This window comes from Melospiza georgiana, chromosome 1 (assembly GCF_028018845.1).
Source record: "Melospiza georgiana isolate bMelGeo1 chromosome 1, bMelGeo1.pri, whole genome shotgun sequence".
In the NCBI taxonomy this organism is placed as follows: domain Eukaryota; kingdom Metazoa; phylum Chordata; class Aves; order Passeriformes; family Passerellidae; genus Melospiza; species Melospiza georgiana.
The window spans coordinates 17103711-17121690 of NC_080430.1; the positions used below are offsets into that span (position 1 = coordinate 17103711).

Consider the following 17980-nt stretch of genomic DNA (forward strand, 5'->3'; position numbering starts at 1 on the left):
ATCAACCTGCAGTTTCACTGCCACTTCTCTGATCTGCTCAGTGTATGTAATTCATTCTGTCTTTGTTAGGGAGGAATACTCAGATACACAGAGCTGGATATGAAACACAGATTGAACAGTTTTGTGATTGCCGATTTTTTCATTTCAGTAACATTGAGAGAAAGAAGCCTTTTCTAGAATAAGACTTGTATTTGTTATGCAGTTATTTCTCTAGTCAGCTCTGTAAACTGTTTCACAGATGCATTTCTGTGATGTCTGCACATTACTGCCCTTCATGTATTCTAAACAGACCTCAATATATTCTGTGCTACTTATAGCACTTAGAATTTTTTTCTAACTGCTAGCTTCTAGGTGAGCACAAAAAGAGAAAATACTTTCACCAGCAAAAGTAACTGCTTCCTTATTATAGCCACTAGGCTTAATAAGCAATCTCAAAAATTCAAAGTGAAAAATAAGTTATTATGTACCCTGATTTACTGTTTTCCTTGGATGTCACACAATTCATATATATACTCGTGTTTTAAATTAGAAACACCACATAGTGTTAACACTTCATGTTAAGATATCATTTATTTGTAATACATAAGAAAACAATATATCTGAAATGTAAACAAATTCGTTTAAACAGCATTGCAAAATAAATTTCAGAAATGCTACCTGAAACAGACTAACCTTGAGTCTGAGCTCGGGCGCATTTTGTTTATTTTAACTAAAAATAATACATTTGTGCTCATCTCTCATCAGCATAAAGCTCACCCAGACACATTCCCAACTGTGATTTTCAAGGTTGCAACATTAAGGAGGGAAAAAACCCCAAAACAAATTTGGGATTTTGGAACAGGGTCATCTGATGCATGCATAGCCCAAACACAATGTGCAAATGCCAGGGAATGCCTTAGGGCTGGGGGAATATGGCAGGCTTATACACCCTTAAACACAGTCCTGGGACATCAGCATACAAGTGGGGTTTTGCACCCTCAGACAACAGCAGACTGGCCACAGTAAGTCCATGAGGATTAGTGCAGTATGTGCTGATAGAACAACCCAGTGGATCCATCTGAAATGCACTTCCATTGACATTGCAAGTAGAATCAATTGGGATGGAAAAGCAGAAGCTAGGATTCCAAATGTGAGAGCTGAAACAGCACCAAAGCAGGGTAAACAGATTCCCCAGTTTCAAAGCTGAGCAAGGCAGGAAGTCATCTGCTCTCTATTCCCTACACATCATCCACACAGAAGCAGAATATTTATGGTTCATTAGGGTCAAGGAAGCAAACGTCCTCACAGGAGGCTTACTAGAGTTTTTTTGGAACAAACATTGCAGTTTCACTTGGTTTTACTGTCCTGACCAAACCAGTTATTGCACTGAAAAAAACCCATGAGGTAATCTACTGCAATATCACACATATTGAATTCAAGGTTTGAAATGAAAGACTAAACCTTGTGGCATACATTCAAAGGAATTGTTAAAATTTAGTGGGATTTTTAATCAAACAAACAGTATTTGGCCTTCTGGGTTTTCTGGAGCTGCTTATTTTCCAGTTTAGAGCAGATACAGTAATAGCAGCAGGAACTAAATTACCAGAACTACAGACAGGAAAAAGAACAGCAAATCAGACTCCAGCTCCTTGCCTAGTAAAAATTTTTTGTTATATTGCCCATTAAACAAATTCAGAGTTTGGTGTCAAGATAGTGGCCTCAGAAAAAAGCAAGTGTATTTGGAGTAGAACTTTTTCCCTTTGATTCAAACCTCATTATAATAATAGATTACAACTATACTTTTGTTCAGATTGACATCAAATAATCTTTAAACTGGAAAAGTAATCTCTAAAAGTTTCAGAGAAAAGACTGCAGTGAAAAGAGTTAGTTAAGAAATGACATGAAACTTTTAACTCTGTTTACTTTAGTTAATGCTGCAACTCCTGCTTAATATGGTAACTGTGACTGCTTACAAGTTACATCTATTTGAAACCAGAGCACATTACTCAATGCTAATAGTATCATTGCAACTATAACATTCATGGAATATTTTTGTAACAAGCACAGAAAATTCAGGTTGCTAAGTTCTTCCTGAAAAATAGAAAATTATTACATTTACATATTGGATTATATTCATGTCTTCAGTCATAAGAGTGAGACCTTTTCTCCTAAAATTCTTCTGGAAAGTTGTTTTAGTCTCTTTTCCAGAATAAGGATCACTTACCTCTCTCAGCTCTAAGAACTGAGGCACTGTGCAGTACAGCTTTTTCCCTTAATGCCCCCTTTTCCATTATTTCAGTATTTCACTTTCTTTAGCTTTGCCATTTAAGCTTTGTATCAGCTATAGCTATCATGTTTCTCTGAAAACAACACAAATTCTGTGTTTTGAAGGAACTTTGTAATTTTCTTTTCCCCACAGGCCAAACAGCATAGTACTGAAATGTAACAGGTCACATAGGGGATAACTCATTTGGAGCTTTGGCAGCAGCAGTCAGCAAGACTCCCCTCACATTCCTCTATTTCTGTAACATTTTTTCTAGAAAATCTCTTCCTTAGTAAACATACCTTTTTCATTTCATCAACATAGGCTATCATGGCTTCTTCTTTGGACATGTTTCCCAAGGCACTCCAAGCATCCCTAGGAAAGAAAGTCACATACACCTTCAGTATCTTCAGGGCAAACTGGATTTTTTTCAACTTGGCCTTAAGTAGGTCAGTTATGTAATGTGCAAAGTTACTCTGATACAAGTAAAATGCAAGAATGATTCACATTAATTTTTAAGTACAAATATATAATTTGCTAAGATAATCATACAGTGGAAGAAGAAGCAACAAACTGAACAGACTGGGGACTGAAGAGTTCCTCACTGACTATCTATGATTATGTACCCAGTAAGTTGTAAATAAGCCCAGATAAAAGACACACGTGTTACCCTTCTAAGCTGAGTTTAAGATCCTGTGCTGTATAAAACAAACAGGCCCAGATACCTCAGCCAGCACTTACAAACAGCTGTCACTGAGGTAGAATAAGCTACAAGGAAAATCTGTCCTTTTTTGAGTTTAGCAGCTGGGGAAAGACACATCAGCCTAGAAGGCAAATAGTTACCACAGCAGCTACTTATGACCTAAATAAAATCTTCCCCTCTCCAACTCTGTAAGACAGCAAACTCTAACCAAATTTATTAGTATTGCACAAGGCATCTCTAGACCACAGACTGCAATAAAACAGTTCCTCAGTCTCACACATTATTTGACATTCCAGAGTACTTGTCCCACTCATCGAAAACCACCCAGGTTGGTGGCTCACATTCCAGCTACAGCCAGCCAGGTGGATGAAAGCTCCCAGCCCTAGTCTATCCCCTGCACTCTGCCTTGGGGAAGATGAGGAAGGAGAAAAAAAAAAAGTCCTAGGAATAATGTTTTCACAGATTCCCAAGAATACCACGACCACAAAGACAATGATAATATTTGTTCTTCAGGACAAATTATCATTAAAATATTACAAGCAAAACCTTCACATTGGCTTCTCAAAGAGAACTTGGCAATTTGGTGAATCAGAATTCTTCCCAGGCCCAGGCAAACACAGATAGTGGGAAGACCTGCCACTGAGCAGACAAACCAGAAAGACATAAAGCCAACCTCCCCATCAAGAGCCCAAAGCTGTATTAGTGGTTGCCAGTGAGCACTTATTTACTTCAGGCTCACATCACACAAGAAAAGTCAAGGAAGAGCTCCAGACACCTCTCCACATCACTTATTCTTCAGAGCACCTAAGACTTCATTGTAAAACTTGGGATAAACACTGCAGAGGTACCATGATGGTGGTTGCCCAAGAAAAACCTGACCACCCGCATAATCCAAGGGAACGTTTCCACCTGCAACTCTGAGAAGTGATCAATTATCCGAGTTAGAATACAACAGAAAACTAATTAAAGCATAAAAGGTTGTAAATGTTCTTTTTATTTAAAAAGAAAGCATTTAGAGAGTTTCCTTCTGCAAGTGCTAGTCTTCTAAACATCTCCACTCTGAACATAAAAAAAAAAAAAAAAAAATCCCCAAAACAACAACTCATGAAAAGTTACCATTTGTATCTACCAATTGGATCCCAAAATCCAGGTCGAGGGATGTTACAGGGTCCTTGGGTTGCTTGCTTATAAAAGCTATAGAACTTGAGCATCATTTCATTCGTTGGCTGGAATGAACCTAGTGAAAACATTTTAAAATACAATTAAAGTGTCATCAAGAATATTAGTGAGTATTTTACAAGCCTAATGGTTCTGTGAGAAAACAGCCTGCAGCCTGTTACAGGAGTACAGTATAAGTCAACAGAGAACATCTTCACATCATTTATCTGAGAACCAGCACCACTGAAAACATTTACTATACAAACAGCAAGTTTCAGATGTAGTTTAAAGGACTATAACCTTTCCTACTGCTAAGGTCAAACTCCACAATTAGAATAAAAAAAGGTAATAAGTAACATCAAGCCGATGTCCTTTCACTCAGTTTAAAGGGACAGGTTTGGCTCTAAGTAAACAAAGTATCGTGCAAGTCACTTTATTGTTAACAAATGGTAACTTACTGCGAGTCTCCAGAAGTTAATAAACAACAACAAAAAAATCCAAATAAACACAACCCAAACCACGGCCCTCTGCAGTGTTTTTGTTTACCTTAGGTATTTAACAACTTTCAGTAAAAGTTTCACCGTACCTCCCGATTTGGTTTCTCTTCTTCCTTTGTGGAACACATTTTTGTACAGGTAAAAAAAGTAAATATAAAACTAACAGCTAGCAGGGAAGATTCATAACCAATCCACTAAATCAAGTAGCTTGAGGTTGGATTCTAATCATTAGAAGCTTACAGTGACATTTACCTCAAAAACATCCGATTTTACTTTACACCAGAGTTAATGGTGTATGTAATAAATGTTTTTAAAATTATCACAGCTCTTATCAAAAGGATAAGTTCTGTGGTTTTTTTCCTTTTTCATTTTGCTAACTCTTTCAGCAGAGGGGAACTCACGGTAACAGCTTTGTTAAAGCAACTTCAGGGTTTCAGGGAGGCTGAGATCGCGGGGAGCTGACAGATCCCCTGGTCCAGGCGCCCGGCTGAGGAGCTCCAGGCAGGGCTCAGAAGGGCCCCGAGCCGGGGCTCCCCCGACAGGCGGGGAGCAGCACTGATGCCGAGCTTCGCAGCGGTTCTCCAGGGCTGCTGGGGCGGCCCCGCTGCCCCGAGCCCCCGCGACCGAGCCCCGCCGCCCGCCGGGCCCTGCCCGCTCCCGGAGCCGCCCGGTACCGATGGCGCCGCTGCCGCCGGACCCTCCCGCCGCACTCACCATTTTTGGGCAGGCTCTGGATCACCTTCACGGCCGCCTCGAACCTGGTGGCGTGCAGAGAGCCGGTCTCGGCCATGGCCCCGGCCCCTCACCGCCTCCTGCTCGGCTGCCGGGCCGCGTCCGGCGGGGCAGGCTCGGCTCGGCTCGGCTCAGCGGCCCCGCCGCAGCCTCCTGCACGGGAGCGGTGCCGGGAGGAGCCGGGCCGTACCCAGCCCCAGTCCCAGCTCCACCAGCCCCGGACCCGGCCTCGGCCTTGGCCCCCGCCCCCCTGCACCCTCCCCTCCGGCGGGGCCGGGACAGCCCGCCCAGCACCTCGGACCGGCCTCGCCCCGCACCCCCAGCCAGCCCCGCGCCCAGCCCAGCCCAGCCCAACCCGACCTCCGCCCCGGCCTCAGGCGCCCATGTTACGTCTCCCACAGCGGCTCCCTGCCCTTCCCTCCTCCCGCACCGCCCCGAGGCCGCGGGGGCACGACGGGAAACGTAGTTTCTTTGTCTTTCCTTCCTCTTCCTCCCCTCTCTCCCCTGTGCTTGTATTGCTGCAATACGGGGAAATTTGAAAACGTGCCATTGCCATATTCCACCCGTTTTATGGACCTCAGTTATCTTCAGGACACTTACCACCTGGCAGCCTGCTGTGCTGCTGCCTCCCCTCCTCACAGCCGTCCTCATACCCGCACCTAGTCACACACAATTCACCTAAATTACCGCTGTAGACACGTTTTTTGAAATAGTTTGAATGAATCCTATTTCCATTAAAATTTTAGGCATGCCTAGAACCCAGGGAGCAGCTATTTCCATGGTATCCAGAGATGTGGGTGAATACCAGCACAGTACTACCAGTTAGCTCGGTAGCTTATAAATGAATGTCCTTATTTAAAAGCACTGCGCATCCAGCACTCTGCAAAGTCAAACAAAAGTATGCTAAACCAACTGCTTTTGTAGCAAATGGAATAATTTACCCAGTGAGCAACAGGATGAATTAACAGCCCCATTGAATGAATTGAGTCCAAAAACTTGGCATTTCAGTCAGTTCATTTATCTAGTACACAATATATATTTTAAATTCCTCTGAAGGCAGTTGTGTGCTCACAGTATATGCCCTCTGGTGGGAAAGAAAAGCTCCAGAGAGAGGGAATTAGAGCAGATCAGCCCCAGCTCTGCTGAGCTAGTGCATTCTACAAGGTCAGCAGCCAGCTGGCCTGGGGAGAGCTTTGCTGGAGAGAAGCTGACAATTCCAGAGGTGTTCAGATAGGATTCCCCACACTGGGCAAATGATGAACCCGTGTTTTGAGCACTGCTCCACTCCTGAATGTTACAGAATAATTTCTCTGCATTTTTCATTTTGAGTGCTAGATTTCTAAAGTACTTGTGAGCTTCATACTAAGATCTATCATGTTTTTTATCCATGAAGGTAGGAATGACAGAAGCTCAGATCAAAGAGAAGTGCTTTTTGAAGATAAATGGGTCTCTGTATTCTTTGAGCATGCAAGGAGTTAATTTCAAAAGTAATACAAAAATTAGGAGCCTTTTGTGAAGCCAGCTGATGTGTAAATTCTGTTTATCCGAGACAATCTATAATGATGTTTGCCTTTTAATTGATTTAAGAGAAACTCAGTCTGCAATTTTATAATGAATGTTCCCAGACTTTCACTGGAAGTAGGCTTTAGAAGAGATGCAAATGACAACCTATTTAGTGGCTGTGTGCAGAAACAGAAGCTGCCCTCTTTGAACTGAAGATGTGTGAGGGTGTAAGATCTGCAGATCCAGAATGAGGTAATTGAAGTAGCCCAAAATAATCAGTATCATCATGCTCTGACACAAGCATGAAATAGCAAATGAGAGGCAAATTTTGAGCACTGACGAACATTTTGTGAGAACATATCACAAATGACTAGTTAATTTTAATGATCATATTTATTACTAATTAGCATTGTTAATAGATGTCTTTATGTATTTTGCATCCTTAGTGCTGTGACTTCTATGAAGTTAACTATGAAGAGTTAACAATAATTAAATGTACAGGTCATTAAGGAGACCCTCTCATCTCTCACAGACAGCCAGGAATGGATCTGCAGCTTTATCTCAAGGAGGATTTAGGCTGCCTTCTTTAGGGAACACAATTATATTCCATGCTTGCAAAATCTAATTATTATATATGTGTTAAACTGGGCTGTGTTTCTATTGTTCCCCAACAGCAGTTTCCAAAGTAATCATAAGTATGACTTGCTCTTATTTTTTTTATGATTCAGTGTATGAGAAGCCAAACTTTGGGAACTGTGACAGAAGGAGAAACCAACGATGTCCATCAGTTGAGATGTGAGAGAGGACAGACCATGGCTGGCTCTGCTACCAGCATGACTTGGCAGCGAGTGCATTGTGTGACACTTGACATGTCTGAGTGGTTTGCAGTCCTCACGCTCTTCTTCACTTGGTCTTTCACAAATTACTTATGGAGAGCCTGTGAATCACTAACATGAGGCATTCCTGGCAGCATTGAGACACATAAAATCTTGTATGGAAGCATGCTGTTGTAGCTGCTGAAGGAATACATTTAGGGGATCTCTGAATAAAAGGCAGACAAGCATGATTTTGAGTGTTACCTGGGACATATCCTTCACAGGTACATTAGGGAGGGTTATTGAGTTCAGTGCTGCTATGCCACAGGATAGTATATCAAAGCCTGATGTGCGGACCCACCTTACAATCCTCATTTTGTGCCATTTGTGAGCTGTCACTGTCCCTTTGTATCATTTTCGTTTGTATCCTACTGCATTAGTTTTCTAGCAGTTGCTTCCAGTGCTGAGCTATACCCCAGCCCAGCTTGAAGAGCACCTTCATTTTACTTGAGGGACAAAGGAGTCAGTTAAATTATGCAAGTGAAAAGCTGAAACTGGAACCAATTATGCCTATTGCTCCCTCAAGGGTCTGAATCACAGCAGTGTATTTTACAGAGTACTTTAAAAATGGTTCTCAAGAAAGTGGACCATAGTCTCATATGCATTATGAGCAAGTTCTGTAAGCTCTCAGATCCAAGAGCATGTAATTTTAGCAAGGCTTACTTTTTGAAGTATATAATCCAGCAGGGAGGAAAAATGAATTATTTAAAACCTAATAGTCATAATTATGAAGAACGAAATTAGCATTACAATTTCTCAGTCAAATCTACATGCTGATGAAGAATGGAAAGATGTCATCTAAGAAGGAAAGAGGTTTTTATGAGGAGAAACTTTCTACACTGTTTACAGTAGAAAGGCTAATATTTCAAATAACATTTACTTAGAGAATTTTTAATGAAATCATTAAGGAAGTTGTGTCAAAATCAACAGATCTGGAGAAAGAGAATTATTTGCTTACCATGAATATGGCAAAAACAGCTGAAATTTGTTCACTTATGTAGGCCAATCCCTGTTCCTCAGCAAAAGCCCTTTGGGCAAAGGACTAGATTGACATAAACAATAATGCTTTTGGGGATAGAAGTTCCTTGTGAGGTTCAGTTACACCCCTTAACAACTTCACTAGAAATACTCATTCATTTCACAGTTGGGGATTAAGTAATGGAATTATTTTTAACTGTTATTAACAGCAGCTTCTCAGCCTAAGGATTAGGTAACAGATCCCATTTCAAGTCTTTTTTAAGCTATTCAATTCAGGTATCTCAGGCCTTTCATTGATCAATATTTCAACCTGTGTTTTTGTTTTCCTCCATGGTCCCCCACTTCACATATATTTCAAAAAAGTAGATGGAGTAGCAAGAGTATAAGCTTAGATCCCTTTCATAAAATGCTCTTTGAAGAACAAAATATGATCATACTTCCAAAGACATTCAGCAGCATTTGACTTTGCATTGAAGTGTACAGCACTTATGAAGTCAAAACAGGTTTATATTGTTGTAGGTTCTAAAGCATAATGCAGTGCCATATTGTGTCTTAAGCCCCTCTTTTTTTTTCTCCAAGGTTACTATTCATCTCTTTGATGAAATCTTTAATAAAGTTCAGTTTTCCTTACTGCCTCAAGGTATTATTCTTGTAGAGAGAGCAGATAGTTATAAGAGAATTGTTCAGATTTTGCATATTCTAGAAAGAACATTCTAAAAATCCCGTTCCCTTACAGAGTCATAAACTGAGCTTTGAAAAGAATGTAGTTTCATCTTGCAGCAATGCCAAACTGTGTCTTATTATAAACATCAGAAGACAGCTTATAATAAATACTTAATCCTTTCCCTTCAGTAAAATACAGAATTTCTGGAGGTCGAATTGTGCTGTCATTTACAGTGATATAAATTTGGAATTACTTGATTGATTTGGGAATATTTATGGTGTTACACATTTTCATAATGTAAATGAGTAAGAATCTGACTCTGAAAAATAGAACTGTGTCTGGTATATTTTTCCCGTTTTGACATTTGTGCTTCTTGTCTTCTCAGCTACTGCTGCTAAAGTTTTAGCAGCCTATCCCTGTGTAATTTGCCTCTTGGGAATAGCAAACAAAATACTGTGACTGTATCATATTAATGTGCTTATGCAATGGCATATTTATAGCCAGACAGCTCTTGTGATATTTTCTTTTCAGTATCTGCAAAGGGGAAAAAAAATGAAACACCCTTACTTTATGCATGTTCTTTTAAAATTCTAGCAAAACATTTTTATTATTCTTTCTAGCAAGTCTGAAAAATGACTTTGTGAAAATTTGATGATTTTAATGACATTGTTCATGAAACACATTTATCAGTATGCAGAGCCAGGAATATAACTGGCAAACATCTAAAGTATTTCAGGCCTGTGGATCTTGTGGATATTTATCCAGCAGAAAATATACCACTGTGGTTTTGGTCAATGGCTTTCAACAACCTAATTCAACAGATAGTTGAATTACTGGAGTCTGTCCTCCAACAAGCTCTCAGAAGGATTTAAGACTGAGTTTAATTGAGTGTCTCAGAACAGGACCCTCACTTCATTGCAAACCCCACAAGCACCCAGATTTTCCTGTACCAGTCACTGTAAAGATCAGACTTCCACAGAAATCAGTGCCAGCTAGTCCCCGTTATGAACCATGGATTTTTCACTCTCATATTCAGATCACGTTTGCAGCAAGACATTTCTAACAAAATTTATCTGGGAAGCTTTACTGAGAATGAAGTTTGACATTCAGGAGCCATTTCAGTTTATACTGTTTGGTCATTTCTGCTCAACTGAAATAAAGGCATTGTCTTTGCTTCACAGTTTTGGGATGGTAAGGCCTGTCCAGTTCACTCAGATGAGGAAAAGTGAGGGAATCAAGTGTCTTCAGTGTTTTTTACTTTTCTTTGCACTAAAGTATTCTCATCACTATAAAATATGTTCAGCATGAGAAACTTAATATCAAAGTTCTGTAAATGATAGGTTAATGATGAAAGATAGCTGTAAGTTTTTCTTTCCAAAAAACTAGAAAAAAATCAAAGAACTTGCTGAATAGATTTCCAAGTAAATTACTGTTGGTTTTTAAAAATAACCCAAGAAAGAGAGACAATTTAGCTATACAAAATGAAAATTATCTTTGAGTCCACAGAAGTCTTTGAATGCATTGGAATCTGTCACACTGAGTTATCTAACAGAGGGCAGAGGGCAGTTTTGGGCAGGCATTAAAATTCTCCAACCAAAGATGTACCTGTTAAGAGCCCAAGTCTTCAGTGTCATAGAGATTACTTTAACACATCCTGAAATCAAATATTAATACTGCATTTTGCCATGCAAAAGAAACAGAGCAGTACAATATGCCTTGCATAATATTAAAATGCCATGCAAAATATTAAAAATATCAGTTTTTAATCCTTATGCAGCCATGTCTTCTAGATTACCAAGCTCCCTATTATCCTCCTGAAGGGTTCTCCAACAATCCTACAAACCTGTATAAATAGAAATCAAGCAGCTCCTGGACTTCTTTTATTTAGAATTGAATTCAACAATGTTTTCACTCCAGTGAATTCATTCTTTCACTGCTATGTCTTTCCAATACTTTAACATCTTTTGTGAATTATTGATACTACTGCTGGGCACTTGTATTAATGTTAAGACTGAAATATTGCCTCCTCCAAACTCAATATTCTCACACTTACATCCAGAATTCACTGGCCCTTTTGGATATAGAGGTGGGTGAAGGCCCCAAAGCACAGGATCTCCTTACCCTACTTGTAGTCAAGGGCCTTGTTATAAGTGTGTACTCTTAAAGCTGTTTGGAGTGGTGGGAACAAGATGGGTTGCAATCACTTTTGCTGATTGTGAAACTAGCTTATCAGATTGTTCTCTCATGCCAGTCTGTTCTTTTAATTATTTGTCTCCATGGGACTTTTATCAGCAATGACTTTATTGTTTTCTTGGAGGCTAATCAAAATAAGTTAACCAAAATAAGCTAAGTCCAATAGGGAGTCAAGCTCAATATACCCTTTATGACCACTTTTGTAGTCTATCAGCATTTTTTTATTTAATATGCACCATAATGATTTTCAATTCAAATAATTATTTATTTTTAATTTTTAAATTGTAGTTTCTCAAAGTTTTATTAAGTTAGATTTTTACAGAATATAAATACATTTCTGCAATGCATTTATCTATTCAATTTGTATTCTCACACCAAAGGATATTGAGTTATCCTGAAAATATGTATACTTCTCCATACATTCCTATTGATTTGCATTAATTAAATTGTTCTTCTTTATTTTTTTCTTAGTGGAATCTTCTGTTAGTCATTCTGCCATATACTCGGGATCAATATTAAGTTGATAGGACTATAATACCTATATATCTCTTTTCAATATTGGCGCAACCTCTGCTTTCTTTCAGTGCTCTGGAACTTCTCCAGTGTTTGAAAACTGTCTGAAAATGAATATTAACAGTCCATAACACTCTTTGCTGGCTCATTTAAAATTCTCGGATGTGATTAAACTGCATGTGCTTATTTAAGAAGATCTAATTTTAGAAGATGCAGATAACTAGATCTCCCTTGTTTTTCATTTTAATGTAAATAAAAACATGGGTTTTAAACACTGTGATTAAAGCTTTTGATTAGTCATGTTCTCTATTCCACAGTCTGTCAGGATAAATGTACTGCAGACATTATTTACTTTCTTTTTCAAAAAGATTTGAAATAGTTAAATATTTGGAGAATATGGTTTATGATAGAGGGGACAGTGCAATGACCAACTATATGTATGTATATTTGTACATACACGATAGAGTATAAAGTAGTGATGTGCTATATAAAATTGATAAGTACATTATGAGCTATTGGTAAAATCATAGAATCATAGAATAGTTTTGGTTTTAAGAGACCTTTAAATGTCATCTTGTCCAAACCCACTGCAATGAGCTGGCACATCTGCAACTAGATCAGGCTGCTCAGAGCCCCATCCAACCTGATCTTCAATGTTTTCAGGGTAGGAGCAGCTACCAGCTCTCAGGGCAACCTGTTCCCATGTTTCACCATTCTCATTGTAAAAAATGTTTTCCTTGTATCTAGTCCAAATCTACTGCCTTTTTGTTTAAAAACTACTCCTTGTCCTATTGCAACAGGCCCTGATAAAATGTTTGTCCCTTTTTAGTACTGAAAGGCTACAACAAGGTCTCCCTTGGAGCCTTCTCTTCTCCAGGCTGAACAACCCCAACTCCCTTGGCCTTTCCTTGCAGGAAAGTTATTCTCTCTCTCTGATCATCCTTGTGGCCTCCTCCAGACCTGCTCTAATGCATCCATGTCTTTCCTGTAGTCAGGACCCCAGAGGATGCAGTACTGCCCACAGGGCCTCCCATGGATTAGGTGACTTGTGCTGTAGCTCACATGGCTGCACAAACCTTCTGACCCCACTCCCACCACAGCTCCCCCTTTATTCTGCATAAATAAATCCAAAATTGTGCACTGGACAGAGGAAGGAACAAAAGACATTCACAAATCAAAGACCAAACCACTGCAACCACAGCCCAAACATGTCTTTTGAAGATAAAACAGCAGTTGTGTTGACTTATGCACACATTCAAGATCAACATCCAGAGCATCCTACTGATTCTGTAATAATAAAATGAAGTCCTATGTACATTTATAAGCCCTTGGCTGTCAGGAATTCTTGCATTGGGGTTTATTTTCCTGCCACCTGCCATTCCCCTTATTTCTTGACTCAGATTTGCACTCACAGTAGACTCACAGGTGGATTTTTCTAAATCATTGTGAAAGAGCTTCATGGTTGCTGGATGCTGTCATCCGCATGACCAAAGCATCATGGTAATATATTTCATTGAAGAATGTGCGGCATAACTGGTATAAGGAATCAACAATAACAGAATAAATATGCACAAAATTATTATATTTCTGATCACAGATATTGAAAATATGAAGCTATCTTACATGTCTTGAAATGGGAAATTTGAAGGTTGAAAGAAACAGGTTAAGCTCCCAAATCAATGGTTCTGGATATTTTACATTACTGAAAAGAGATATCAAAAAGTGATTTGGAATGACTTGAGAAAACACATTTTAAATAGTTGTAGTAAAAGCAAGTGAAAGCTCATGCCTGTCCAGGAAAGCAGCTCTGTGGTGGTGGTTCAGTCATTCCAAATGAACCTTCTTTACTCCTCAGGTCTGCATGTCTTTCTCATGTGCCTCAAATTATGTGCTTTCTGGTGGGGCCCACCATATTCAGAGCAGTTTGTTAACACACTGAAGCTCTTTAAAATGCACACCATGTGTGCACAAAATGTCCTCATTTATCAGATTAGCTCACAGATCAGGCACAATTCAAAAGAGCAGGATGGTGCCAGAACAAGGGTGTCAACTCACCCTGAAGTGTAACTGAACTCCCCCTTCAATCCAAGGCTGGGAATGGAAAACAAAGAGAACAAATTACTAATTTTCAAGCTTTGCCTCATTTTAACTGACAGAGGCAAGTTACATTTTAATAAAGTAAATAATTTTTAGAACCTCTTTCCACAATTTCAGGGTGCATTCACACATTTCTTGCTAGCTACTTCAAAGAGGCTGAGGTGAGGATCTCCTGCACGTCTACAGCCGCTGATTGCTGCCCCTCTGATCTGCCTCTGAAACTGCTCTCCCCAATGCTCCTCTCCTTCCAGACAGAGTAAAGGAGGTTCTGTCAAACAGTTTAAATGTGCTGACCAAGGCCCTGTTAGATTTGAGCTGGTGGGGCAGTGAGAGGATGGCCAAATCTTGGCCACAAAACCATTCAAGCACAAGCCTCTTGCACAGATGCAGATTCTGAGCAAACCTCCATGGTCATGGCACAGCTGGGATTGTGCCAGGGATTAGTGACACTGCCCTGAAGAGCCAGGCTCCCACAGCTGAGCTGAAGCACTTTGGCAATACAGTAACAGGTATTTCTATCCTGCTGGAGCAGGCTGTTTATGAGGTAGACATATTTATCCATCCACCCCTGCACAAAAGTCAGGTGTGTCCTAAACATCTGTAATAAGTAGATAGACAGGATTAATTCTTTCATCATGTAACAAGGCCCTCCCTGCATAATAGATGTGGCAGTATGTTTTACAGTATTCAGATTTTTGTCCTTTCCTTTCTACAAGCACAATATTGAGAAATGGTTGAGCAACACCAAATAACTTTAAGTGGTAGGAGATGTGCTCAATTATTCTGGATTAATTATTTAGTAATATAATCAAATATCAAACCAGAAAATCAAAATGTCAAGAAAAGTGAGAAGGAAGAAATTCATACTAGCCCTCCAGCTAAAATCAGAGACTTATTGCTTCTGTGTCCTGATTTTAGCTTTCAGATTACTGATCCATATGAAAATAAACCCTCCTCTTGTGACTAAATCTCTTCCTACTAACCAACAGAGAATGATAAGAAATATGAGATATATCAAATAGTGGTATATTGCTTTAATATATAACAACACATGCCCGCTGAGGGCAAGACATATCCTATCATTACTTTGAAGTCTCTTACTCAAATTCAGAAAACAAATGATAGGAGAAATCTGCTTGGCAAGTGGAGGAGGGGGAGGAACACACAAAATCCAGCCTGCTATTGTGAGATTTCAGACATAAATTAAGGCATGAATTTGAAACTGATATAATAGTTTTGGTATTACTCTGCATATGAATAAAAATTACTTAGAATCCTAGAATTGTCAAGGCTGGGAAAGACTTATAATATCATCAAGTCCAACCATTAATTCAGCACTACCATGTTCCCTACTGAAGTGCCCCATCCACATGTTTTTTCAACACTTCTAATGACAGTGATTCCACCAGTTCCCTGGGCAGCCTTTTTCAATGCTTAACCACCCTTTCAGTGAGAACATTTTTTCCTAATGTCCAATCTAAACATCTCCTGGTGCAACCTGAGGCCATTTTTTCTCATTCTGCCATTTGTTACATGGGAGAAGAGACCAAATCCACTTGGCTACAAGCTCCTTTCAGGTAATTGTAGAGAGTTGCAAGGTCTCCCCTGAGCCTACTTTTCTCCAGGCTAAGCAACCACATCTCCCTCAGCTGCTCCTTGTAAAGACTTGTTCTCCAGCCCTTTCACCAGCTTTGTTAATCTTCTCTGGACATTTCCTTTGACTTGATTAAAACCTTTTATACAAAAATGGTTATGCATTAGATAGAATAATTTATACAGTCTATTTTGTGAATAAGCACTAGCAATGGATTACACATAAATTGTTAGACTGTTGCTGTGACCCTTATAAATAAATATATTCCCCTGTGGCTTCACTAAACCTTTGAAAAGTACATTTCTATGCAAATCTGTGCAAAGTTTTATGGCAGTGTTATATGGCATTGCACAAGTTGTCCAGTACCATAGCAGACTGTGGAGCAGCCTGACAGCTGATGGATTGGAAGCTCCAGGCCATTTTCAGTAGGTACATTTAAAATTAGAAGTTATAAAAAGCTGGATATAAAGTACAGAGGACAATTTTGCCATATTCAACATATGTACTGGATAACCTCCTATTAATTTCTTAGTTATGCACTGATAATACACAATATTCACATGGTCCTTTGCTAACTCTTACTAACATTGCTTAAGCAGAAAAACAAGTGATCTGCCTGGCAGCTGCCAGCCTCCAGCCTAACCCTGGAGTGTGATGGCCAGTGCTGACCCTGCTGGAAGGTGGCAGGGTTGGGACAGGCTCGCTGCTGCTTGAGCCAACATCTCCTGAACCGCTGAATGGAACGGCGTCAGCGACAGGCTTGGGTTACATGTGCATGCAGTTTATATCCACCACAGAACTGCAATGGGAAATCACTTGATAGCAATTTATTGTTCTAATAGACTATTATAGCAGGAGGCTATTGTAAATAATTCTTAAAGAGGTTGCTGAAAGGAGGCTTTTTCTGTTATGTAGACATAATATCTTTGAATAAGGTACCGTATGTCAGATTTGCTGCTCTTTTCCTAATGCAGAACAAAAAAGCATTTGAATACTGAATTCTATTCTCTGAAATGAAATAAGAAACCTTTAGGCCACACAGTAAAAATAATTTAAAATTATATGTATTAGGCACTTGAGAAAAGATATTCAGCCCAACTTTTTTCCACAAAACATTTTTTTTTCTTTCACTGGAAACCAAAGCAGTTTTCAAAAGAGAGACTGTTTCAGCAAGCATTTTAGGATAAAAAGTACCTCCCCCCTTTAGTAGCTTATATGATAATACTCAGGCAAGTATGGCATCCATAAGATCATAAGAGATGATGGCACCCCCTAGGTGATTAACTGACAGATACATTGTTTAAACTTGTTAAGAGTTTGGTGTGGGGCCAACATAAGTACCAGCACTGAGATCTGATTTTTCAGATCTACAGCAAATGGCCTTTACACAGCAGGAGTAATTGGTAATGATTGTAGACTGTAGTCCATAGAGTCCCATGAATTTTCTGGCTATTTTGAGAAAACAAGAGAAAATAAGGTCCTGAGTCCAAGCATATATCCTGTGTGGGAAGTGTTTGTAGCTTTTTAGAGCTTTCCACAGCCCACCTGTTCTGTGCTATGATCAGACACCACATATCTAAACAATCTTCAGTCTCATCACAGTTCCTCTTTACCTTTTCTTCCTCTTCTCCCCTTTCACACCTGTACATGCCCCTTCTATCTGGCCCTTGCAAGTGCCTCCATTATTTCTTCTCCCAGAATTCATCATACTGTTACATTCCAGATGCCAGGGGATACAATCCCTCTATGCCATTATCCATCACAGTGATATTGTATGAAAAACCAAAAAAAGTGCAAAGAAAATCCCTTGACCCTTGCAGTGCACAGTGGAACATTATCAGTACAGCCCAGTTCCTCCGTGGATAAATTCTAGCTCTTATAAACTCTATTGAGAGTATGCAAATATATTAGTTTTAAAATTTTAGGAATTCACCAAATGTTGTCAGGTTTTTCAGGAAGAGCAGGAGGTATGACCCTGAAACCACCTTCTGCTAACTACCTTTCTCATTCAAAACAGAGCTCCTGGGGGTGTAACCTCTTGGCTGAAATATTTGTAATGATGCTACAGAAAGCATTTCTTCTTTTTCCTGTCTCACAAACTCCTTGGATGGGAAAAATCAAGTCTGAAATAGAAATATGTGCTACTTGGGCTAAATTAAGTCTGGGAAAGGTATAAGCAACTAAAAGCAAAGCATTACAAGGGGAAACAACTGCAAATTTCACACACAGTA

At 39.5% G+C, this 17980-nt stretch overlaps 1 protein-coding gene across 4 annotated transcripts in view; it reads right to left on the reverse strand.

The window, feature by feature from the left end:
* Positions 1 to 5462, reverse strand: part of ACBD5 (acyl-CoA binding domain containing 5) — a 30126-nt gene extending 24664 nt beyond the window's left edge. For all 4 annotated transcript variants that reach the window (XM_058030430.1, XM_058030420.1, XM_058030411.1 and 1 more), the window contains exons 1-3: positions 5315 to 5462; positions 4062 to 4182; positions 2545 to 2617 (exon numbers count right to left, since the gene is read on the reverse strand). In XM_058030430.1, the coding sequence (XP_057886413.1) occupies positions 2545 to 2617; positions 4062 to 4182; positions 5315 to 5390 (270 nt within the window). In that variant the 5' untranslated portion in view covers positions 5391 to 5462. The remainder of the gene's footprint in view (positions 1 to 2544; positions 2618 to 4061; positions 4183 to 5314) is intronic.
* Between the last annotated feature and the right edge of the window lie 12518 nt (positions 5463 to 17980).